This window comes from Apis mellifera, linkage group LG4 (genome assembly GCF_003254395.2).
Source record: "Apis mellifera strain DH4 linkage group LG4, Amel_HAv3.1, whole genome shotgun sequence".
Classification (NCBI taxonomy): Eukaryota; Metazoa; Arthropoda; class Insecta; order Hymenoptera; family Apidae; genus Apis; species Apis mellifera.
In genome coordinates, this window is record NC_037641.1 from 19,862 (window position 1) to 47,270 (window position 27,409).

At 33.8% G+C, this 27,409-nt stretch overlaps 1 protein-coding gene across 2 annotated transcripts; it reads right to left on the reverse strand.

Annotated features, from left to right (window-relative positions):
• Window positions 1-4,590: 4,590 nt before the first annotated feature.
• Window positions 4,591-26,318, reverse strand: LOC100576993 (zinc finger protein 1). 2 transcript variants are annotated; one of them, XM_006557341.3, is made up of 9 exons: window positions 24,207-26,303; window positions 10,290-10,591; window positions 9,609-9,749; window positions 8,990-9,290; window positions 8,312-8,667; window positions 7,120-7,476; window positions 5,803-6,132; window positions 5,458-5,617; window positions 4,591-4,936 (listed from the first exon to the last, which is right to left on the reverse strand). In XM_006557341.3, the coding sequence occupies exons 1-9, from the start codon at window positions 24,238-24,240 to the stop codon at window positions 4,743-4,745; spliced, it is 2,175 nt and encodes a 724-aa protein (XP_006557404.1). In that variant the 5' UTR covers window positions 24,241-26,303; the 3' UTR covers window positions 4,591-4,742. The 2 variants fall into 2 exon arrangements, with proteins under 2 accessions (XP_006557404.1, XP_016767323.1); XM_016911834.2 differs by lacking the exon at window positions 5,458-5,617 and having other exon boundaries at window positions 24,207-26,318.
• Between the last annotated feature and the right edge of the window lie 1,091 nt (window positions 26,319-27,409).

Sequence of the window (27,409 nt, forward strand, 5' to 3'; positions counted from 1 at the left end):
TCTCTAAAAAGAAACCGTATTATTATTGTCCTGCCGTATTTTTTCCGAGTATTTCTTGGTGTACATACATACAATACACGCACACACGCACGATTCTGATGCTTATGTAACGTAGTTTATGGAAAGCTCGATAGCATAACCACCAGTGTTCGTCGAGTATAATAGTTTAAAGCGAACATTTTATTATTCCCGCGCGCTTTTTGTATGAAAACAAAATCACAAATCACGTTCTTATGAACATTCATAGAACACCTTCGTCGTCGAATAGAATATACATTTCTACCGATATTGTAAAGTGTTCTTTATATTATAATTATACGAAGAAGAATCTCTACTGTATTTATATAGTTTATGGCACTAGTTATTCGTTCTATATTTATTGTCCACGAGATGAGAGAAAACAATTGATCGACAGATGGGTGAAGCATCGCGGGAATAATGTTATTTTCGACGAGAGAATTCTTTTCGAGATCGAATTATTGAATTTATATGTTATTTCGGTAACTAGGCAAGCTCGGTCGTTCACGGAAGGCATCGTACGGTGCTCATTTTTTTTTTTTAAATCGTTGCATCAACAATCATTAACAATTTTTTTTTTCTTGTATTTATCTCTTCGCTTTCTCATTTCGTTTGTTTCATGTTTATACGAATGTTTCTTTTTTTTTTATTATTTTTTTTTATTATCATAATTTTTTTTTTTTTGTTAATTTTTACATAATAGTAAATTTAGGAAATAACGGAGACAATCGATGCCGATGAGCGAAAGCTGGCAAAATTACATTAGTAGTCTGTGTGTGTTATTTAATAATACGTACATACATACATCGAGGCGAGCAGGTTGCAAATACTCTCGAATCAGAGCAAATATTTCTATCTTTTTTATATCTATATTTATATATTCATATATTTATATATTTATATTTATATATATAATTTTTTTTATTCATTTAGTCACTTATACGTATGTAATATTGTCTTCGTAAATTTCCTGCTTTTCCTTCCTGATGTCCTAAACCCGTTGGTCGTGAAAGTATATTCGAAAGTACAGAATTGAGGTTTTCTTTTCTTTTTTTTTTTTTTTTTTTTCAAAGTGTGAAAATAAGAATAATGAAATTAATAGCAAAACTTAACACGAAATAAATTTTTATATAAAATTATTTATAGAAAGTAAAAAATATTTAAGGAATGCCGGTAAATTAATATATATATATATATCGAACGATTAAAAAAAAATTGTTACAAAGAAATCGTACAAACAAAAACAAGTCAATGAAAATAAAGAACGTAACAGAATGATGAGAAAAATAACAAAGAGATTGCACAGGAACGTTGAATCATTTACGATCGAGTCTTGAAAACTAGAAAATAAAAATAGAAGATTCTCGCGTATCTGTACCGAGGAACAGACTCGTCGCGGTTTCACGTATCCGCGGCGATCGATTAGTACTCTATATATATATATATATATAATATATCGTGTCATAATATTATAATAATATAAAAATATATTTCTTAACTATTAACACTATAATAAATGAGTATTATAAGCATCATATCTGGATTTTTTTTTTTTTTTTTTTTTTTTTTAATCGTAGTACGGACACGATGCCTGTCGCGGATAACCGGAGCTTCTAGACGCGGAGGAAATGCAACGAAGGTGGCGGCGCCCCTTGTTCGAACACGACACTATTTTTTTGGCGCGACTCTTTAAACGTTACATTCTTTGCCGTGTAATCTCCGTATAATTCATCGTTTCTTTTTTATCAATTTTTTATCAATAACAATATATATATTTATATAATATAATATAATATATATATATCACTTGTCACTCGTGGTACGTGTAAATAAAAAGAGGCATAAACCGTTATAAAATACAATTCTCGAGTATTATCGATCTGTAGATTATATATATATAATATATATATATATACCGCTTACCTACGCGTCCGAACGAATAAAATCATAAAAATGTTGTAATAATAATTTTTTTCTTTTTTTTTTTAATAGTACAGTATTGGAAGCATTTAATATTATACTTAGAGTTTATGATCGGGGCCCGGATCTCGGTGAAGGGATTTTTTTCGTTTTTCTTTATAACATTTTTTTTTCCTTTTTTTTTCTTTCTTTCTTTCTTTCTTTCTTTTTAATTTTTTATTGCGAGGTTCTCGATGCCATTTTCCTTTCAGACGTCTGAAAAATGATGATCAGCTCATCTATCGAAATCTTTGACGACATAACGGACTTCGACAAAAAGTACGAGAGGCCATAGTGATGTTTTATGATTTATGAATAATTAAAAAAAGCATGTTTCTCGCGGAATGTCTAAGGCATTTTTGTTTTTATCCTCTTCTAGGGTGTGAAATATATTTCATTTCTAAATCATTTTTTTTTTCTTTTTTCTTTTTTTTTTTCCCCCATATGAATACGTGATACGTGATGAAGATTCAAATATTCAAAAATATAACGACAATGTTATATTTACTTTTTAAATTATTTGTGTGTATATCTTTCTTTTATAAGAAGATACGTGACATTTAACAGCTTAAAACTTAAGTTAACGTACTTCAAAAAAGAAGAAGAAGAAGAAGAAAAAAAAAAGAAAAGAAAAAAAAACGAATTTAATTTACAAAAATGAAAAGATATAAAATACTTAGATTAAATAATTAGAAATTTATTAATTAAGTTAATTAAAAATTAATTTATATACAAATGATATGAAGCGAGCGGGAAATCTAATATAAAAAAAAAAAAAAATGAAAACTATTGATTTACAAAATCTCGAATCTCGCACGTAACATTATGCAATGATTATGCAATGACTTGGATTTTAAAAGTAAGTACATAACGGTTGAAAGTTTATTTATTAATTATGGCATCGATCACCGATAGATAAGGCCCAGAAACACCTTGACGCTATATATAATAAATTGTTATGTTTATGGCCGAACCATTTTATTTTTACATCGAGTTTTAAAAAAAGAAAAAAATCACTCGATTGTGAAAGCATATCGGTACGACTAGAACGATATTTCTAGTCCCCATTTCTCAGAATAATTAATATCAGAATTTAACGTTTAAGCTCTCTTAATTTAGCAGATTTTTTTTTAAATTCAAATGCAATTCTTTTTCAATTCTTCTGTCCGGTGTTTCAACCCTTCTTCGAACGAACATTATACCTTCGGTTTTTTTTCTTCTTCTCGTTTAATTGTATGCGCGAGCTTACATCATTACATATTTTTAATGCGTTTCTCTTTCCATACTTTTTCAACTTTTTAAATATTTCGAATTTTTAAAACGTTTCAAAAATTTCTCGTCATTTGAAGAATAATAAAATGAACGAAGGAATTGAGATTTATTATTGCGTTACAATAACCAGTTGAAAAATATTATTCGACTGATATTTCAGGAACTGAAACGTTTCTCTCTCTCTCTCTCTCTCTCTATATATATATATATATAAATTTTATTATCGTTATTTCTTTCCTCTTACGTGAAACGAATTACTTGGTGAGAGCAAATTTGATAAAAAAATATTCGGAAAATTACTCTTGTCATCATTGCTATCATTCTATAAATCTTTCTGTTCATAGAATATATTTACGAAATTTCTTTTTCTTCCTCGTGAGATATACATATGCATGCACGCGCGCAACCTCCTTCGAAACGAAACTTTTTATCGTATCCCCCATATCCCTTCGCCAGTTTGCGCGTCGCGAATCGAATTACATCGCGTGCCCCGTGCGAACGTGGCTAACAAATTTGTACGTTTAATTAGTTTCCTTATTATTGTCATGGTATATATAATAATCTTGTTAATAAAAATACTAAAATATTATGTATATTATATATAATATATAATAGATTATTGCATTATGCATTTTTGGTACCGTTGCATATTGTTTGGTTTTTTTTTTTTTTTTTTTTTTTTTAAATGCTCGTCGACTCGAAGTCGCTGCGAAATCTCTTCTTTCTTTATTATTATTATTATTATTATTATTATTATTATTATTATTATTATTATTTTTCTGCTTCCTTTTATATATATATATATTTTTTTTTCTTTTTTCTTTTTTTTTTCTTTCGATTCTTCATTCTTCATTTTATTTCATCGCGAGTACGAATTTGAGAAGAAATTCATTTTGGACTTCATTTTTTGCTCTCGTTCAAACAGATCATCGAATCATCGGTTTATCGATTATTATTTTAATCTTCTATCCTTTTTTTTTCCTTTCTTCCTCTTAGAAATCGCACTGCTTCTCTTCTTTTCACAATTCTCCTTCTCGATCTTTCTCCAGCTAAATATCGTCGATATTTTTTTTTTTTTTTTTTTTTTTTTTTTTTTTTTTTTTTTTTAGGCTTTAATTATTCGTTGCGTTTCACGCAAGCGTTTTCACGATTTTTTAAAATGCGAGATCTTTTATGGAAAATTTCGAAGCTATTTTCCCCATTATATTTCAATATAATTTCCCGCATTCGATGGGACATATATATATATATATATAATATACGTATATATGATTTTATATATATATATACGTATAATTTAATTTCGGTTCGAAGCATTTCCTTCTTTTTTTTTTCTTTTTCTTTTTCTTTTTTTTCTTCTCTTTTTAAATGCCTGAATCCTGGTATCATGAAATGATAGGGAAAAAAAAAAAAAAAAAAAAAAAAAAGTAGACCGTACGTACTTAGCTAAATCAGCGAGAGAATCTTCATTTTCAACTAGCGGGAATACTTCTCTATTCTCTATACGGCTTGCAGTAAGAGTAACGATGATTCATGTGTTGGCTGTAGGAGCCAGAGTGAGAAAAGCGCTTGAGGCACTTGGAGCATTGGAAGGGTTTTTCGCCGCTGTGCAATCGCTTGTGTTCGGTCAGATGATGCTTGTGCTTGAACGCCCTTGGGCACTCTACGCATTTGTACGGCCTTTGCCCTGTAAATATTTATTAATTCTTTAAAAATTGTGTATTTACTATATATGTAGTAATTTTTAATTAATCTATTTAAAACGATTGATAATTATTATTTGATTATTAATTTTAAAAAAAGCAAATTAATCGATCAATTTACTAAATTATTAATATATAACAATCTTTAAGTCAAATATTTATTATTTTTAATAATAAAAAATTAGGAGAAGAGATGAATGAAATTTCACTTGAATGAAATATTCAATGATAAAATTAAATCGATCGAAAAGATACTTTCTTTATCGATTTTTATTAAACATGTTCTTAAGGGTATTATTTTGAAGAACTTTTTTTACGTAGATAATTAAACGATATGATATTTTATTTTGGATAAATATATTTATATATAATAAACAATTTTCCTTTGAAAATTTTCAAGATATATATATATTTGAAGATTAGTATTCTACGTTTGATCAAAGTAAATTCTTGAGGTAAGTAATAAAGAGATATATATATATATATTTTATAGAAGAATACATACCGGAATGTTCGTATTTGTGTCTTGCTAGGGAACTGTGTTTGGAAAATGTTTTGTCACAGCGATCACAAAAGTAGACACCCTGCTCGATTTCTGCTACTGGCGAAGCCTCTGGTTGACTCGTATTTTCACTTTCGTTTTTCGTATTTGTTTGAGGTTGACTCTGTGTATATGTATATGTATATGTATATATATATATATATATATATATATATGAAATCTTGCATTATTTAAAATAAATATTTTTATAAAATATTTTATTATATACAAATATTAATATTTATCTCTCTCTCTCTTATTATTGTTTTCTGTATTATCATACTTTTATCTTGGATAGAAATTCATTACCTTTGGAACAATTTCTCCCGTTGGGACCGTACGTTTCGTTTCCACAGAATCGGTGGTTTCTTCGTCAATGACGAGCGGCGAATCCTCCAAATCATCCGCGTCTTGATTATGCGACGATGCATTATCGTTCCTCTGTTCGACAGGAGACGAAGATGCGAACTTTACACAGGCAGCGTTACTGTCTTTGCGCACCGACTCTGCGAGGCCTTCCTTCTTCGACAAGTCCAATGGTTGCTCGTATGTCGTCTGACTGGCCGGGTTAGCCAACGGTACTAGAGGTGGTATTTTCGATTCTCGTCGATCCCTCGCCCGGGAATTTTGGAACCAAACCTGGAACGTGGATTAATTTGTTCATAATATGTACTTTGAATGATATTTTTCACAATTTTACAAATTTCTATTTCTCTTTTGAAGTGATTTATTACGTTTGTTGTTTTTTTTTCTTTTACGTCAAGATAATATCGATATAAATTTTTTTCAAAATTTTTAAGATTATTTCAACAATTTGTTTTTGTTTATATTTGATTTGAAAAAGCAAAAAAATATAAATTCAAAACATATGTATATATTCAAATGATCTTATCAAAAATGAAATAATATATATTTACTAAAATTTAATTTTTTTCAATATATAGAAACGAGAATGAAAATTAAGAATACAAAGTCATTGACTGAATAAATATTATACAGAGAAATATAAAGAAAATAAAGAAAATAAACAAAATGAATTTAAAAAATTCAATCTTTTTCTATTTCGAATTTAAGAGCACTTGAATTTTTTTGCTGTTTCGTTACATGAAACTAAAAATATTTTCATTTAAAACAATTTTTTCATATTACTTATTATTTGATATATGATAAAAATTTAATGTCTTAGATACAAGATATCCTATTATAATGAATTTACAATGATATGATTTAATATTCTACTGATTTGAATGATCACAATATTCTATATTTAACGCTGACATTTAAATTCAAAATATATTTGTCCTTGAAGAAATTATAACATAAACTAGAGATTAGATATCTAGATTAATCTTTTGTAAGAAAATAAATATCTTTTCAAATAAAAGTTACCCACGTTATAATTCTTTTGTATATTCTAATCTTTCAAAAAAATCCAAGAAAACTTTGAAAAAAATTATTAGTTATCTTTACAGATTCCACAGAGTCGCTTGTTTAAAATTGTATTGCTCGAGGAAAGGGTAAATTCGAAAGAGAAAGTTTCTTTGGATCGATAATCGATCGCTCGTGAAAGACGAAAACTCGAACTCTTGCGTGAAAATTTCTCTCTCTCTGAGCAATGATATACACCTGCACGACACGAGTAGGGAAATTGATGTAGTTGGCGATCATGCTGATCTCCTCTTTCTTAGGCCGGGGATTAATAGCATAGTAACCCTTGAGAACAGCCAATTGCTCGTCGTCTATCAACGATCTAGCTCTAACTCTCCTTCCATTATCGTTGTGCATCTGTGCACCATCCTCCTCGTCCTCCGAGTCCGCCTCCGAGCTGTCCTCCGTCGTTTTTCTCTTGTAGCCCGACTTCGCACTCGGCTGATTCACGTCTTCGAGTTTCGCCGCTAAACCTTCGCTCTGCGAATCGTATTGATCCGTCGCTGACCAATCTGGACAGTGTGCCATCTCGCTGGACATCTCGCTGTCTTGATCCTGTGTAAATTCGTTCATCAATGAATGTGAAAAGATTCTAAAGATTGGATTGATTTGAGGATAGAAGTAGCGAAAGAAAAATAAATTTTTTGGATTTTCTTCGTATTACAATTCAGAATATATTTTTTCATAATTTCTATTCTAGTTTTTAATCTTTTATTAATTTTTTTATAGATAGTTGAGATGTAACATTAAATAAGTAGAAATATTTATAAAAGAAAAATTTCATAGAAATAAACTTTTAAATCGTTAGATTTTCAAAGTCTTTTCACTTTGTGTCGTTAATATGATTTTTACACAACCTTGGAATATTATAGAAAGATTACAGAAAATTGACCTTATTCTGTGAGTGTTTATGACACAAGTTTATGACGCGTCAATCAATTATCAAGAAATGCATGTATGTGGTCAACAGAAGTATAAAAAATTTCTATAATAAATCAATCGTTAAAATTTAAACTTTTTTTCATCTTTTCTTCCCGTCGAACAAATTAGACAAGTTAATAATATTTTTAGAAATTTAAATAAAAAAAACAATTATACGAATGAAATAAATTGGTATCGTTTCGCTAAAAATCAGTTTTTCTTCATCTCATTCGCTGGATCAACGAGAGAAAGAGAGAGAGAGAGAAAGAAACATGTTACGAGCGAGGCAAATAAATGGAAGAAAACTTAACTTTGAGAAATTAAACGTGTCTCTACTCGATCGGTATCCCGACATTATCGGTAAACGGTAAACGATTCTACCGCGATCGGTACGTATCATCGCGTGGTAATAAACATCCGCGCTTGCTCGTCGCGGGAAGTGGAATCAGTATCAAATTGATAGTCTTACTTGATAATCCTCCTCAAACTCCCGTTTCATCGTGGCAGGCGATGTGGATAATTTTCGCACGTTCGCCTCGAGCAGTTGTTTCGTTACAGAGGTGTTCACCGTTTCGAGAATACGGCGAACAGCGTCCAAGCCTTGGGGGTCGGCGGGCGCCGGGGATTCTTTGCCCTCCGTGCCCTCCGTGCCCTCGGAATCCGCCGTGGACGGGCTCATAAGTTCCCGATGAGACTCGAATTGCTCGGCTACCTCGTCCAATCTCTTGGAATGTAGCTGATTTAAGATTTTGCCCAAGGACGTTTGCAGAAAATAACTGCCGAAACCCATCATTTGCGGCAGAAGGGTGGGCATGTCGTATATGCCTGAAACAAGATCACGTTTAACGAGACCTTTCTTTTCAATTCGATCAGAAAAGTTGAAGACGTACAAAGATATCCGTCACAAATTTTATCGCATTTTATAAAATAATACTTTCGCTTCTTTGTACAATTTCATTTTGAATATTTGATGAAGATTCGAATTGTTGTGTTTCTAAAAATTCCCAATTTATCTAAATTTGGAAACTTTTCAAAAATGTCTTTGTTTTAAATTACGAATTCAACGAAGTGGAATTTCGCATCCGAGTTCGATTAAATCGAACGAGTTCACAAAGTCGAGAAGAAGACGAAATTTATCGACCCTTACCCGCTCCTTCCCGTTGTATCTCCTGATAATCAGAGGGTGAAAGCTTGGGCAGAATAGGGAGGAAAGTGTTATTATTCGCCGCGAGGAGATCGACATCGCGCCGCCCCGGCGGCAGGGATTGTTGCGCCTTTTTCGAGCCGCGGTCCACGTTGCTCACGTTCGCGTGCCTGGATTTCTTCAAGTTCACTATCAGGCACTTCTTCGAGGTCATGTGGCTCGAATACGAGCCCGAGTGGGAAAAACGTTTGCCGCAGTTGTTGCATTGGAATGGCTTTTCACCGCTGTGAATGCGAAGGTGCTCCTGGGGGCAACGGGAAGGAAATAAGATAAAAATGGAAGCTCGAGCGAATGAAAATGAAAATAAATTTCACAGGAATGCATTCTACGTTTCTTTTTTCTCTTTCTTTCTTTAAAGGAAAATTATATATAAAGAAATAATAATTTAATTTGGACATTAAATTAAACACTTGGAAACATTCTATATACATGTATATATAGGAGAAATTATACGAAAGGTCAGGCAGTGCTGTGTGAAAAATAGATAATAGAAGAGGAGAATAAAGAAGAAAGTAAGGATAGTACGAATGAGAAATGAAAAATAAGGGTGCACTCGTAGTACCTTGAGGTGATGCTTAAACTTGAAGGCTTTCTCGCAATGGGGACACTTAAACTTACGAAGCACGGCACTCTCATCATGGCTGATCATGTGTCTCTGGAGTCGGTAGACGTTGGCGAACGTTTTGCTGCACACCTTGCACGACTGGAAACAAAAATTACTGATCGATAATCGCCAAGTGTTTGCTCGAATCGTTGTTTACTTCCTTCAAAAATATTTACTCCTCTATTCGTGATTTTTATTGAAAATGGATTCGTTTATCGAAAATGGATAAATTAGAATAACGTAGAAAAATTTCTTCGTTCAAGGAATCATGTTAATTTAACAAGCGTGATGAAGGGACGAGTAAAAGTATCAGAGTAAACATTAATAACATCTTTAAATCTCACAGGTGTGAGATTTACGACTGTTTTACATAAATCTAATCATTGAATCATTATGAATCATTATTACATCCAACGATAATAACACGTTCCTGTACATAACGCATCGTAATTAAAATCGTAAATAAGATCTCTCCTATTCTCACTTTCCATTATTAAAAAAATCTTAGAAGATGAAAAAAGGAGGAGGCGTATCGAAGGAAAGGGTGAGAGAGGGGGGGAAGCGCGAGGAAGAATCCGCGCATGATCGATAATATAACACGGGAGGAACAATGGAGTCCTTGGCGTTAGTCTCACTCACCACTTGGGGGAATTGAGCGTTGAGATCGTTCTTGTCGATGGCGTACGTGGTCTTGTGCGTGTCCTCGAGATGGAGCTGAAGCACGTGGACGTCCCGGCAGAGGAAGCCGCACTGGGGACACCTCTCGCCACCCTGTTTCGTCGATCCGCCCTCGCCGCCGCCGCCTCCTCCTCCTCCTCCGCCAGCCTCGCTACCTGTCCCGCCGCCACCCCCACCCCCGCTTCCCGTGGTTGGCGCCCCGGCCGCGCAACCTCCGCCCACCTCCGCGTTCGCGACACCTGCTGCCTCGTCCTCGCTGCAACCTGAAACACGACCAGCCACACGTGCACTAATCTCTGTCTCTCTCTCGCCGTCCCTCTCTTTTTCCTATCTCTTCTCTCGTCTCGCCGCCCCCCTCCACACGTCGGTGTGCGATAACGTGTGCCACAGAGACACGATTGTGTCGCTCGATTGTCACGGTTTACGCGTTTCAGTTTTTACTATTTTTAGATTTAAAGAAGAAATTCTTTCTTCCTCTCTCTCTCTCTTTTCGAGGATGTAGAGAGAGAGAGGGAGATTTCGAATGATTGGACGGATAAATTATTCTTTTTTTTTTGGAAATGCGATCTTGCTGCGATGTTGTTCGGATTACAATTATCGATAACTCGGTCGTTAACTACTCGCGTTACATTATACACGAGGTGTTTAATTAACACTCGTGGGAGAGTTTTTATTCGCGTTGGATGAAACCAGGCTTGCGTAGCTTTCGAAATTGTTTTTTTGATTGATGATATAATGGAATTTTTCTTATTTTCTTTCTACAAGATAAACGTATTTTGTTAATATTAATTAAGGTTAATTCAGGCCAATTAATTCAAAGTTTGTTAAACGTTGATATGAAATATTGAGATTGTTATTACAATTTTTTAAACGTGTCCTACAAATTTTGTTAATATTTTCTCTCTCTTTCTATATATAAGGAAGAAAATGTTTATTGTAAAAGAGATAGCGCGACAAAGTGGTTTCACTCTCCCCCCGTATTTAATTAATTATTATTCGTTATTCGAAGAAATGTTTGGAACAAAATTTATTCCGTTTCCAGGAAAACGTTTTATAACGGATATAAATCTTATCTAATTGTAGGTGCCTCTGAGATTTCAAAGCGACTTTTGTTTTTTTCTTTTCTCTTTTTAAATATATCGTAAATTAATCATAAATCGCGTTTAATTTATTCCAAGGTGAATTCGTCGTATCTTTCGAAAATACGAGGTGTTCCATTCCGTTTAAGGCGAATAAAAATTTTCTCCCTTATTTTTATCCATTGACAAAGAAAAGAACTCACCTAAAAGCGGATTTCAAGAGAAATTCAACGTGTTATAAGTTTCGTATTTCGATCAAATTTAAGAATAACGAATATACGTATAATTTTCTTTAATTTATAAATATTAGAAAGAAACAAAGAATTGTTATTGTACGATTGGCGTTGTTAAGTAAAACACAGGGCGCGAATATTCTTGCTGAACCAATTGAAGACGGAACCACCGCGCTCTCCGCGTCGGTGACGTTCATAAATATACAATCACGCGTGTCTCGAGCACTTTTTAAAGTGGTGAACGACGCGATGCGTATCTTTTCAAACTTTCGACTCGCGTCCAATTATGTTTTGACGTGTTTTTAATCCGCGCAGGATGGAGAGAAATAAAATTATCTCTTTTAATTTTGAATTTTTCCGCGATCTCGTACGAAATTTATCAAATTTTCATTAATTTTCTATTTTTCATAAAAAGAAAACAAACCCATTAATCTTAATAATTGCATAATTGTTTTATTTTTAAATTCATAGGAATTAGTGTTTGTATTTACTCGTAGTATTTCTCGAAATGATCCAAGAATTTTCCTTATAACAAATCAATAATAAGAATAATAAATATCAACTTTCATTCCACGATTAAAATATTCGTTCATCTTGAAAAGAAAAATTTCAAAAGGGACGTAATTAAAATTATCAAACGCAAATTTCGTTAAAGTTAATCTGATCGTGCATCTTTACAAAATTAGAGCCGAATTTTCTTCAATCAATATAGAAGAATAAAAAAGAAGTTTGAATTCGAGAAAATTTTATCGAGATGAAAGATTTTCTTGTAAATTTCTTATAAATATACGTAACGATTATAAACTAAAATTTTTGAAATTTTTCCAGGGCAGGGCGAGAGAAGGGGGCAGCACGTACGAGTGGAAAAACAAGAGGCGAGAAAACGGAAGTCACGTATGCGTGTAATCTCGTTCCACGAAGCGCACGGCCCGTGCACCGCGAGACGCGAACTTTGCTCGCGTAGCAGGCCGATAAAGCGTCGAAATGGGTCAGAGCCGTGACCTTTCCTCCTGCCTTTCCTATACGTGTGCCGTTCGAGGATCAGTTCGAGAAGCGACGTATTCCGCGGTGATAAAGAACGCACGATCACGTTGCACGAAAGATCGTTGCGAAATCCGTGACCGATAACCGATCTTTCTTCTTCCAATAATTATTACTACTCTTCATCGAAATTTCTTATTCCGTGAGATTTAATATACTTTCAATCGTACCTTTCAAATTGTTGATTAAAGAAAATTTGGAATCTGTTCTTTAAGAAAATATTATACTTAATTATTCGAGGAAGATTAATGCGAAAGGATTTCGATCAAAAGTCTATACAGTTTATTATATTGAAAGAAAATGTTAAATTAATTAGTTTTCTACAATTTTATAAAAATCAAGTTGTTATAAAGTATTCCTTCTGAAAGAATTTTTCCGATTAAAATCGATGTGATTTAATTTTTTTCTTCTTCGATCAAGTTGTTAATAATCGATCGATGATCAAATGTATCATCTAGAAGAATTCTATGAATCTATAAAAATTATAAACGTTCTAGAAATGTCGTGGAGTTAAATCCTGTCAGAGAGCAGAATCGATGGAAAATGGACGTTATCTCGAGCGCGAAACGTCTAGCGATCGAGACTGCGTGCAGATGCGTATCTTGCTGTCCTCGAAAGAAGAGGATGCGCCATCAATGACGTCAGAGGAATGCAGAAACTGGTCTAGCAAATTGTAAGTAATGTTACACAATCTCAGATTCATGCGGTTCGAGACTGATCAACTCGAACTACGGAAAATTTATCCGATAGAAATATCGTAGAATCGCGATAAAAGTCTGTTAAACGATATCTTTGTTTCGAACGGAAGAAGAATTTTGATTTGTATTTTGATAAAATTAAATCGTTTCAAATCATATCGCGTTCTCTTTCGTGGCATAAAGAAACATTTTTTAACAAGTTTAAGAAAATGTAGAATGACTTAACATACATGTTTGAAAGAATGTTATAAATGTAAAATAAAGAAGTGCTTCAATAAATGATTACAAAAATAATATTATTTAAAAGAAACAAAAGTTTCAGATAAAAAGATTATGATAGAGAATAAATCAATCTTTAAAAATTATTTACAAGAAAATTAATCAGAAATTTCTTTTTCAATTACTTTTCCATCAAATTACTAAAATAATAACATTTTTATTCTATAATATTTGTACATAGATTTACAAATCGACTCTCCAAATCTGTAGAATAGAAACAAAAGCAATCTCACTTCGAATAAATAGAAGAAAACGTTTGATTGGCCGAGATATCAGAAGAATCGGGATTGGCTGGAACGCAGGTAAAACAGTTTCGACGATATCGTTGCGCGCCAAAGGCTTTAACGCACCTTTTATCCACGCCAATTTGAATCCGCGCATCGGCATATTTTATTTTCGTTCGCATTCATTCTCTTTTATCCGTTGAAAAGTGGATCACGGTTGAAACGTGTAGCTTATTTTTCTTATTATTCTTTAATCGTCCTGTTTTTTCGCGCCCTTTTTTATCTTACGTTATAAATTATCTTCGTTATCGACCGAGCGACCCGTTAATTTTCTCCCTTCTCATTTAGCTCCGATTCTTTGTATCGGACAAAAAATAGTAAATTCCTTAAAATTTATAAACTATTTGCGTATTGTCGCACGATTTGTCTTTGCAAAGTTTATAAATTTTAAGGAATTATCGTCTACGAAACCAGACGCTTCCGGAGATTATCGTGTAAAATGCAGGCACGGTACGCCGATTACCTCCGGAAAGTGGGTAGCTTTCAACCGCGAGATCAATCGTCGCGAGAATTTCTAGGAATTTTAAGAAATCTCGGTTGCGGTCTTGATAAATTTTAGTCTTGAACAAATTAATCGAATTATTGATTTTGCGTATCATTTTACTTTTACTATTATAAAAATTAGATAAGTCTCGTTATCGAAATATTATTTTTTTTTTACTCGTATAAATAATGACACGTTTATAAGAATAAGAATTATTTTACGATTATGGAGTTCTCTAAAGAAAATTAAGATTCTTTCCACGATCGAAAAGAAACGATACGATAATTTTACTCGATATTATTCTCATTTCTAATTTCTATCTCTTATTAATTTAATTTTTAAAAATATTTTTGATTTTTTTTTCCTTAAAAAAGAAATACATTAGCGTTAGTGTTAACTCTACTGTTATTTTTATTAAATTTAAATACACGTTTACGCTCGAAATCGAATGAAGGCTGTATAAAAGCTCAGGAGAGGAATGAACTATAAAAAGAAGAATATCCACGAAGGGATACCGGATCAAATTTCTTGCAATCAAAATACGACACGATCCATTGCTCTATGCCACTACTGCATCATTTATCTTATCGCAGTAAAGGAACACTAAGAACGGTATTGCAAAACACGGGAGCACACTGTGCGCAACTTTTTGCCAGATCTTAAACGTCAATACAAGAAATTTCCATTTCCTATCGGCAATAATATTAACGATCTCATTTCTTCGTTCTTATTTCTTGTATTCTTTCTACTATTTTTATATTGTATTATTTTATATATATATATATAATTCTCTTAATTCACGATTAAATTTAATTTATTCGTTTGTCACTCGTATTGGACGCCATATTGCTGAGAATATGATAGATACGTATTCGAGTATTTCTAAATGGTAAGCAAATTTTTGTAAATGTAAATCATCATTTTCCAAAAGATTACGAATCTTTTAAATAAATAAGATAATTTAATTTTAAAAATTATCGCGTATACGAGAATAAATCTTTATATACGAAATAGATACGAATTAATATTTTTTTTACTAATTTTCGTAAATTTTGATAAGTTAAAGTTAATTAAAATAATTATTATTAATTAATATCGATAATTATCATTTTAAATGAAACTATTTTTTGACGAAAATTTATTATATCGACAATTCTTATTTTACTCAAAAATCACTATATCTTCGATAATTTAATTCTAAATTAAAACTATTTAAATAATATTTTTAATAATCCATCAATTTTATTAATCTAGCTAATTTCTTATTCAATTTTTATTTCTTTAATAATATTCTCTAATATTTTCATATTTCATTTTATTAATTAACGAACCATTAAAATTAAAAATAAAATCAATCTTGCAAACTTTATTTTTACTTATCATTACAATTAAAATTTATAAAAAGTTAATAAATAATGAATTACACTCGGATTACTTTAAAAACATTGATTTTGAACATATTTATATACGGAAATAAATTCAATTTTATTATTTTTAATAATAATTTTTATATTAATCATTACGTTAATTTTAATAACAAAAATTACTTACATTGAAAAAAAAATAATTTATAAACTTTTTTAATCCCAATGAATTCCTAACAATAATCATATCAACAATTTATTTATCCAATCCCCGTAAATAAAAAAGTAAACCAGTTTTGCATTATTATTTAGAGAAGAAAATAATATTTTCTGCGCACGATAATAATTATAATTTAAAATTATACAGATATATCGACGATACGATAGAAATAAAAGTGGAGAAAAATCGATAGAAATAAAGTTATCCGAGGCTTTATTTTGAATAAAGTTTGAAAAAATACGAGCAAAATCTTTTTTTTTTTCATAGATTAGATACGAACGAATTATCGGTTAGATAATTATTCCAAATGTATAAAAATAAAATATAAAATTTTATACTTTTGAAAGAATCAAGATCGAATCGATATCGTGGTAACGTTAATCTCTAATTAAATTTGAAAATTTAACTTTTTCCAATTGAAGAAAATTAACGAGAGAAAAATTTAATTTCGACACCAAAGTATCTTACATTCTGTGTCACGATTTAACTAAACAATCGAATCATGGAATACATCAAATTGTGAAAACAGATTCTTCTTATGATCCTCCATTAAATTTCTCTCAAATACGACTTATCTTTCTTGATCGAAGTAATTTTTGTTATTAAAATTAATAATAGTAATGATTAATAATATAAAAATTATTATTAAAAATAGAATTGAATTTATTTCCGTATATAAATATGTTCAAAATCAATGTTTTTAAAGTAATCCGAGTGTAATTAATTATTCATTAATTTTTTATAAATTTTAATCGTAATGATAAGTAAAAATAAAGTTTGCAAGATTGATTTTATTTTTAATTTTAATGGTTCGTTAATTAACAAAATGAAATATGAAAATATTACTAGTATTCCACTTGGAAAAAATATTATTAAAGAAATAAAAATTGAATAAGAAATTAGGTAGATTAATAAAATTGATGGATTATTAAAGATATTATTCAAATAGATTGTTGGAATTAAATTATCGAAGATATAGTGATTTTTGAGTAAAATAAGAATTGTCGATATAATAAATTTTCGTCAAAAAATAGTTTGATTTAAAATGATAATTATCGATATTAATTAATAATAATTATTTTCGTCGCGAATCAAAGAGAAGCCAATTTGTCATCCGAAGCGGTTCGAAGAAGTCGAGCTCGAAGAGATAATTATTTAACACGGAAGAACACCGATCGCGCGAATTTCTCTCGTAATTCCTCGACAAACCGGATTCGATCTGTCTGGACAATGCGGTGTCTCGTTGTTTCTATTTTTAAAGAAACCGAGTTACGCGGCTTCCCATCGAGATATTTATCGGGGGAAGTCGTATCTTTATTTCCATCGAAATATTGATTTTACGTAAAATTTGAGAAAATTAAACGAATGTGAATTGTGACTATATTAAAATATATAATTATAAAGCTTTGAAAGTATTAATTTAGAAGATGATAACTCTTTTTCCAATTATATTTATATTATAAAAAAATTCTCAAATTTAAAAATTTTTATTCGTGAATGAAAGTTTGAATTGAATTTAATTTTGTCATCCATTTTTACAATTTTTCATTAAGAAGGTAAGTTTAACGAAAATAAAAAATTGTTTCTCTTATCTGTATAAAATATAAAAAGTATAAATTTTGGAATTTTTAAAGTAATTAATTAAAATCGAATTTTTTATTATTTAACGTTGTTTTTGTAGAAAATGACGAAACCGCAAAAGGTTCAACCGCGAGAAGACACGGCAATATCGCTGTACTTTTGCGATAAATAAATGTTTTTCTGCTTGGAGGAAGCGAGGTCGTGCTTTTATAAGGAGTTTGTTTTTCATGTAACTTTCGTTTCAAATCGATTCTTAAAAACAGACAATTAAAAGAATAGACGATTGAACTGAAAACTTGTTCAAATTTTCCAACAAACATTTCTCGATCGTATCGAAACACGATTAAAAAAGAAGAAAAAAATTCAATCGCAATCGAACAATATTTTATAAAGTTGTAAGAAATCCAAGGTTACGGAAGCCGCAACGAAGCAACTCGTCCTACAGATACAAAATAGAATCGACGAAAACAGTGATCGAAACAAAAAAAACGTTCCAGAAAGTTCCAAGGTTGAGAGATGCTAGAAACTTGGAGGCGAAACATATATCGAAACAAACGAAAATAAATCGAACAAAGGAAGATCTCGAGCAACATCTATCGAAAATCGTTTTAAGAAAATTACAATTTTCGAGGAAAAAAGAAAGGAAGAAAAGATTTATAAAGATACGGAAATTCTAACGGAATCGCGATGGAGAGACTCGACGTATGGGAGCGAAACAGAGGAGGAACGGAGAGGAGAGAAAGGGCTACTTTTCGGCTCGGGCAACACCTTGATCGAGAAGGGGGAAGGATGGCGCGCTTGCTTACGTCACGTGGACAACGTGGTTCACACACAGAGACGCGCCAGGCCATAAAGGCGCGTTCGCACGGCGCCGAAGATGCGGCGATCCCGCCGCCGCCGCGTGCGAAGTAAACGATTCGTCGGAGAGGTCATTGAGCCTGATAGGGCGCGGCCGCCATCTTCCACGATGTTCAAACCACTTCTCGACGAGTTTTGTGGCGACGCTCCTCGCCACCAGAAACGATCCCCGCGCCACCTCTTCCACTCGATCGCTCTATTAACGCATCGTTGGAACGCTACGTTTAAAGACCGGCTTGTTAAACGCTATTGCGATGATTTTCTTTATTTTAGGCCCATTCTCCCGTCCACATTACGCCATCTTGTCGGACCTGGCTATTTGTTATTTCGATTCTAAGAATTTATATTACAATTCTTATATACTTTAACTTTATAATGGAAATTTTAATTCCAGATCGAAGTAAAAGTCGATTCGTTTCTACGAAGAAACTAGAAAACACTAGAAAGATTCCTCTTTCTAAAAAGGATGGATGTAAAGTACGCGAGGCGAGCATTGAATAGCAATTTCCAGACGGAGGGGTTGGGAACGGTTTAAAAAGAGACGATTGTAAATCTTGAGTAAATCGTTCGTGATTCAACGCAAATGGCACCGTTATTTCACAGCATCGCGCGCGAGCCAATCAATGGAACGCGCGCACCAATTGGTCGTGGCCGCTAAATGCCGGCCAATCGGTTGCATCAATTTCACCAATTAATTCAAAACGAATGCTCGAAAACTCTATAATCGTTCCGTACTAGTAAAAAATTGTTTTTTCCATCCCCCTTTCCTAAATCATTTTTAATTTTACGAACAAAATCGATAAAAATTCGTTGATCGGATAAGAGATATCAAATCGTGATAAATAAACGATAATATTTCGAGTGATTTCCGTACAAGTCTGTTTATACACGATATATATTCGTTTTACAGGATAATAAGAGGAATCGTTCAAAATCGTGCAATTCGAGTCACGAATGACTCGGTGGACGAGTTGTTTATCGAGAAACAATGGTTTATTGGCGGCAATTACGAGACGATTATCCGATCGAAAATATTTCCATCCAACGAGATTAAAGCAATAATAAGAACGCGACGAATCGATACACTACTTTGTCGTTGCTTCTTTACATTAAGATTCTCGCGTATTTTTCATAAATTCTTTTTAAAGAATTGTAAAGATTAAGTTGTTTTCGAGAAATTAAATTGGACTCTCCATTGAGAATATTTTCTTTAATTCCATTATAGAAATATTTTACCATTCTTTGAATTTATTATTATTATTTCCATTTTGTAAATTAAACGATGATGTCGAAACAGATCGAGAGAGACGAGATGTATAACGCAACAAATAAATGAGCGAGTGAAACGATAGTGTTGCTTTGCTATCGAAAAAAAAAACAATAATTACGTCACGTTATATTATCGTTTTACATTGTAATAGCGTGAATGAATTTGATGCCACTTGGTCGCTCGCGATCCATGACTTCCACGAAACCTATCGTAACGTGTATCACAATTTCTCGTTTCATTCGAGATTACAAACAATTTTGCGTCTCGTGTAAAACGATATCCCTTTTTTGTCGATTTATAATTTTTCTTGTAACACGCGTTTTCATCCACGTATTTTCAATCTCATATGTAAGATTTTAGAAAATTTACAATCTTTAATTGGAAATTAAAATTGATTTCGAATTAAATTTTACGTCTCGTTATTATCACAGCACGAATCATTGGTAAAATAATTTCGAGCACACGAGACATGGAATGCGTCAAGGTATAAACTACAATGAAACGAGCAAGTAAATATAGCTGTGCGACCTCGTACCATCGAATAGAGACTAATTACTCTTTTATCGTCGTGTGTTGTTCGAGAATTTTGCGAATAAAAAATCTTTTTTTCCTTTCATTTAACGAAGAAAGTATATTTATTGAAATTATATCCTAATTTTGAATTACAAAGATATAATAAAAGTATGTTAAAAAAAGTTGTCACAATTAATAATAATTTTATTATAAAAAATTATGGATATAAAGATGGATTACGCAGCATGGAGCAATTCTTTTATTAATAGATTATCATTTCGAGGAAATGAAATTAAGATTATAGTTTTAATATCTTTTTCTTTTTAAATATATATACAACGTGATTACACGAAGCAAGATTAGGAGCAAAATTTTATTCAAAAGATAAAGAAAATGATGATTTTTTTGAAAATGAAAATTTTGTAAATTGATTTCACTTATTACTTTGTTACTTTTAACGTTTCGATCCCTTTCTCTACCAACTTAACAACCCAAAAATCCAAGAAAGATTCATTAACACGATATAAATAATAAATAGAGTTGAACGTACGATATTTTTGTTGCGTCTCATTAACCAAATACGTAATAAAAAAAATATTAAATTTTCATTAAAATCATTGAATGATATTTGCGCCAAGTGATAAATCTTAACGTCGATCCTTTCTTTAGAAAAAAGGAAGTATTTACAAGAAATATAAAAAAAGAACAAAAAAAAGTATTGTTAATATTTTCCTTCAAAGACGGCGATCACTCGCCTTTTCCTTTGTTCGCGACGGGAACCAGACATTTTCGCAATCGCACATCGATGCGATTCGCGCGTGCAACTCGATTATTCGTCCGCGTTTCGCTGAAAAATACAGAAACAAACGGCACCGAGATAACCGACCGCGAACGAGAGATAACGGAAACGAAAGAGGAGACTGAAGAACACGCGGGTAGATGACTTAGTGAACTGCATACAAGCAGCGGCGAACCGCCACCGATATAGTAACGTCATTCATCGTGAAATATGGGAAACGAACGGCTTATCTGTCGGCAAGAATAATGTCCTGTCTTTCTTTTCATAAGCGTTACGATGAAACAAAAGAATCGTCTTCGTAAACGAAACGAGGAAATTCGCCGAATTTCCTCTTCCACTTGGCATTTGTTTCGAGAATTTGAGATTTATACGGGCGGACAATGATTTTGATTCGTAAATTGAACGTTAACGTACCTACGAAAACATTGCGTTCTTACCGAGATATAAATATCTGCGTATATTCTAAAGATCGAAGAGAAAAGAATTTTTCGATATATTTATCGATAGTTTCCATTCGATTTCGAATTAACATTTCCATGTCTTATTATCATTTCAATCGAAAAAACATTTTTTCGTAATTTATTTTTCACGTTATGATCAATTTATAACATAACCTAACCTAACCTGTCAATAATACATATATCGAGAACGGTATAAATTGCATTATTCTATCCATCTCAAAATAATGGAGAAATCTTTTCTTTGAGACAAGATTTCAAAAAATACTTTGCGATTCGCAAAGAAGAGATAAATATTTAGTTTGAGGCAAAGAGTACAATTTCGTTGCGGCCTCGATTCGTCGAGTAGAATCGATTGAATGGCCATCGTTGGAATCCTTTTAGAACGCGATATATTCTACTCTTTTTCCGCTCTCAAAAATAGAGCTATTCGAGTGGCGAATAGATAAATATTTTTCCACGTTTCGAGCCGATCGGGAATTCGTCTAATAATTATATCCGTTATATCAAGCACGATATAATTCTTAAAGAAATGACAAATCTTTTTCAAGCGTCAAATTTCCGGGGAGAATCGGGATAGGGATTCGATAACGTTCGTAAACTCGTTTAAATTGGACCATCATAGAGGACACACTTCGTTTGTTTCTCGTGCGATTGGCAAGACGCCACGGGAAATACAATACATTTTTTTATCGTCGTAATAACACTCGAGTCGAGACTTTCTCGTTTAAGACATTGATTTTCATATTTTCAAATATATAAATACTTAATTTTTGTTTCAAACTCGAATATTTCGTTTTGAAATGAAAATAAAAAAATAGCTAATTTAATTCAATCGAATTATTATTCTTTTTTATTAGAAATTACTTGTAATTTTCAGTCAAATAAAATGTTATTTTACGTATAAATATGCGTAACGATTAACTTTGAAAAACTGGAATGACGCGAAAATTTACATTTACATAAATAAAATTTTTATTATGCTGAATGAAACTTGATGAAATTTTTATGCCAATCATAATAATTTACATCTGTCTGCGTCGTTTATTTTCGGAATACCTTTACCTCGCATACATTTGTCGAACGTTTTAATTGAATTTTTTGAATTTTAAATGTTGTTAACAAAGAATTAACGATGTAAATTGATTAAAGTTCGATTTAATTTGTCGAAGAATTTTCTATCACGAGTTCAAAGAGTGTTTGAAAGATTTTAAGCTCTTTGTTTTATAAATAAATGTTTGAAATATTTTGTTATACGTCATTGTACATTGAAAGAACAATGTTTAAACAAACTATGTACGAAACATGGAGTTCTTTGTTGCAAAAATAATTGCTCGAGTATTCTACGACTTGAAAAGTTTTTCGATCGAACAACGATTGAAAAGACGATCGTTTAAATATTCCGATATTTACGTAATATATATATATATATGATTTTCTAGCGAATTCTAGCGAAATTTTATTTAAATATTGAATCTTTAGAAATAGCAATTTAATAAAATTCTGTCCTTTTATTACAGAAATAGCAACGATTATCGCTCTAGTCTAACCTATAAATACGAAATTTGAACAATGACGCTTACTTGAGTGTAAAACTTCATTTTATTTACGATTCTTGATTTACGAAAACAGGAGAGTAAAAAAATCATCGAATTTCAAAGTGATTCTTCTGGCTCAAAAAATACGGGAACAATATTTGAAACCAAACAGCCGTCGCGCACTGACCACAGTCTTAATTCATTTCGCACACTCGTGTTGAGAAAGTAGTGTGTGTCGGATCGGGTCTAAAGTTCAGTCAACACACGCAAGCTCTACCGGCGTGAATCACGAAAAATTGTCAGAGCTCGTCGTGACGCGATGCCAGTAATGGCAAAACCCGATAAAAAACGTCCACGAATCAATGCAAAATTGCGAAACTATTCGATTTCAATTCAAAGAAAAAAAAATACTTTTCTCCGGATAAAAATACGGCGGCCACTGCACATTTGAGGTTAAAATACACGCGTGACGTTTAACGTTCTTCCACCGACTGACGATCCACGAATTTTATTTCCAGAAATTATTCATCGAACGACCAAATTTACGATTGAATTGTGCGGAAATTTTATTACAAGGAATAAATTGATTTATATTAATTTTTATTTTCTCTGTTTCACGAAATACATGCGTACAGTGATGTTGATCGAGTAAGTAATTTCGTACATAGATTCGTAACTTATTATTTAATACAGATTTAGATATAGATATTTAACAGGATAATATATCAGCTTGTTGCAATTTATATATAAATATTTCCATCGCACGTCGTTTCACCGAAAAATACTTTTCGGTGAACGTAATGCGCATGTGCGTAGAATGCACGCGTGTATTAAACGCAACATATTCGGCTATATGTATGCGCATATATATACATTGTATTTATGATGAACAACCATACGCAGAAATCACGTGTATATATTTTCTTATTTAAATTAAATTTGTGAAGAGAAATTTTATTATATCAATGAAAATCGATACAAAACGATCGAGTGACGTCGATATAATCGAAACGTAAACACGTTATCTTGTTTCTAACAAAAATGTATCTATCATACGGCCAAAGTATTTGAACATTGTTGTTTAAACAAAAAATATAAAAACGATATTACGAAACTAGGATTATATCTCTAATATCGTACGATACAAAGAGAGAGATTACAAAGAGAATAAAGGTTTACCTTTGAACGTATTCCGGACGAGAGTCATGCTCATATTCGCGTGAGCGCGAGCCAATGCTCCCAGAGGTACGTCTTGCGTTTCTTCGACGATTCCGCCAGGTTGAATAATTAAACGTAGCCGCGGCACGTCTCGTGATCCCGCTCAAGAGTTCGTCCAGCGTGATCTGTGACGTATCAAGGTAGAGGGACGCATGGTTGTACTACTGCTTTCCGTTTTTTCTGTCGAATCGGCCGATGAACGATAGGCTGTCGATACGAAGTAACGAAGCAATCGGCTGGTCTCGAGGTATCGGGGAACATTAGATACGACGAACGAGATACACGAGCGTTGACGGGGATCCGTTCGCGCGACAGTTTACCGACCAAGCGAACGGAATAGAAACAGTGAGCACGATGATGTTGCTCTCTCGCTCGTGTGTTGCTCTTTCGAAAAACGAGAAATTCGAATGTTATTTCACACCCACCGTTCCAGTCCACGTTTCTTCGATGTCATCTCTCGTTGTCCGTCTTTCTTTTTTTTTCTCTCTCTCTTTTCTGCTTTTAGGTTACGTTACGTATGTTATGCTTCTTCGTACAATGGATAAGAGGGAATATTATCGTTGCGTCTTCGTCACCGTTGATCGACTATCGGTGATCTTGGGATAATCCATCCACGCGGGTGAACGGCTCGAATCGTAGGACGAGCACAAAGCGACGAGCATTTAACCGCGACCGCGATCGTGAAAAGCAATCGTGTCACCGCGCGCACAACGAGTTCAACGAAACACAGGAATGTTGATCGCACGTTTTCTTCTCTTCGATGCGAAATAGGCGAGCGAGGCTGGTGTTAAGCTGGTGGAAGAGGCGTAGAAAGGAACGATAGAGTGATAATAACGGTGGAGACAGAGGTGAGAGGTGGCGAAGGAGAGCAGCAAGAAGAGGCGAGGGAAAGAGAGAGGTTATGTGCAGACGACGACAGGAGAAATTCCAGCGGGCGGCAGCGCCGAGGTCCACGGATAGTTCGTTCGTTCCTTCGTTCCCCTCGTCCGATAAGTGACGATTCCACGACGATGATTCGAGAGAACCGATTGGGTGGGACGCGTTTCAGCCTCGTTGGATTTTCGTTCGACGTCCGCCGTTTTCGTCGTACGTGTCAAAGGTCGATAATTAATTAATCGGCAATCTTGAGACTTTTCGAAGGATTTTTTTCAAAACGGAACGGATGAAATTTTTTATTTATTTCTTTTAACACCCTCCGGTATTATTATTTATAATTTCGCGTCCATGGAAAAAAAAAATCTTGCTTTCGATTCTATCCTCTCTATCCGTTGCGTTGTTTCTTCTTCTCTTCTCGCTCGTTGTTCGAAAGTGTTGCTCGATGTCACAAACAAAAGTATCGAAGAACGAATTTAGAATAACGGTGCACCAAGGATTTCCCAACTGATTACACTGATTACACTTGCTCTCTTTATAATAATATGATAATTATAAAGCAGGATGAAAAAAAAAAAAACGGAAAAAGAACGGAACGAGAACTAGAGAGAGGAAGACAGCGTGCACTAGTTATATCCTTGGAAACGATTCGTGCGGAAAGCGATATGCTGCTCTTCTTCTGCCGCTTCCTCCTCCACCGCCTTTTCCTTTCCTACCGATTCTTTTCATTCGCGTACGCGTTTTCCCACGCACCGAAGCGAAAAACACACACTCACCGGAGGCAGGCTGGAGGGAAAGAATAGCGGGAGAAAGACGGAGAGAAGAAAGGAACGAGGGAAGTGCGATGGTAATCGGGAGCCGATGCTAGGGCATCGTAGAGAGCGGGCAAGGCAGAAATGTCGGTGTTACTACCAGCTTGGAGTAGCAAGCACCGGTAAAACACGGTCCTAACTAACACACATGGAGACAGATTGGGGACTGCTGCTTCGGAGTTTACTATAGGATGGGACGGATGGTGATGGCGGCCGTAGCGGAGCAGCCACCGCCCCCATGCTTCTTCTCTCTCTCTCTCTCCCTCCGTCTCTCCCTCGCCCGCCCCCACCACCGGATCTCCTTGCCGCTTCCCTCCACTCTCTACCTCCCTCCGTAACCGTCCCGACTAACCGTTTCTCCTATTCTCCCCTCTACGCGTTACGGTGGACACGCTGGAACTCCCCTCCCCGGCCGACCCAACTCACCCCCTTTCACTCCCACTCTCTCGCTACACGTTTCTCTCTACTTACGTACATTTTCCTCCTCTTCCTCTCGCGCTCTCCGCAGGTTTGCTCGCCTTCCCTGGCCCACGAGATGTTATTCTCAAGCGATCCGTGCATACTATATATTCGTCTGCCCGTGTCGTCGCCACATCCCCTACCTGCGTCGCATCTCGGCGTGTGCGTTGGCCGCAATCAAGGCCAGGAATGTAGCCGGCCAACTACGGCGCCCCACGCTATCGATTCCGTCGCGAATTTCTTCGTCGCGTGACGAAACGAAGGGGAAAAAGGACTCGAAACTCGTAATACGTATTATTGTTTCACCAACGTAACGATGATTTACGACAAAGTTTCTTATCGCGGCTCGTTCGTTTCACCGGAAACCTGGTATCTTTTGGCTCATTGGCTCATGGACGCGATTGCCTCGTTATTTATCTACTGAAAAGGAAGGATGCGTGTTGCGTCGATATTTTCTTCTACACGACTTCCTCTTCACGTGTTCCGAATGTGGCGCATCCACACCGAGATACTTGCCCGAAATACCGCTCGAATAGCAGTTTCCATATTCCCGTTCGAGGAAAATGATGAAATGTTTCTTTCTCTTGCAAAGTGATTTATCGAGCAAGATTTTCAGTTTGCGAATCGAAAAGTATAAGATGTTTTGCAATCACGACTCGAATACCTCGAACTCGACTCGGAAACGAGATAACGTTCGGTAGCGCGTGCGGTTATCTTTGTCGATTCCCTTGACTTTTCACCGCCATGAGGTATGTAATACGTTTCAAAGTAGTATTGGACTTAAAGAAGCTCTTATTTGCGATGCAGCCTAACGACGATATCGATAAAATTTTCCACTCGTTCTATTCCTGACGAAATATAATTTAATATTGCTCGATGAATAAATATCGTCGATTATCAAATCGATTTGAAAACTATCTACAATTTCTCGCATCGATCATTGTTTTCCTCGAATAAATCTGGTTGGTTAACGCGTCAATAGAAAGCAAAGTTAACCTAGCTTTGGACAGCTACGAGTTA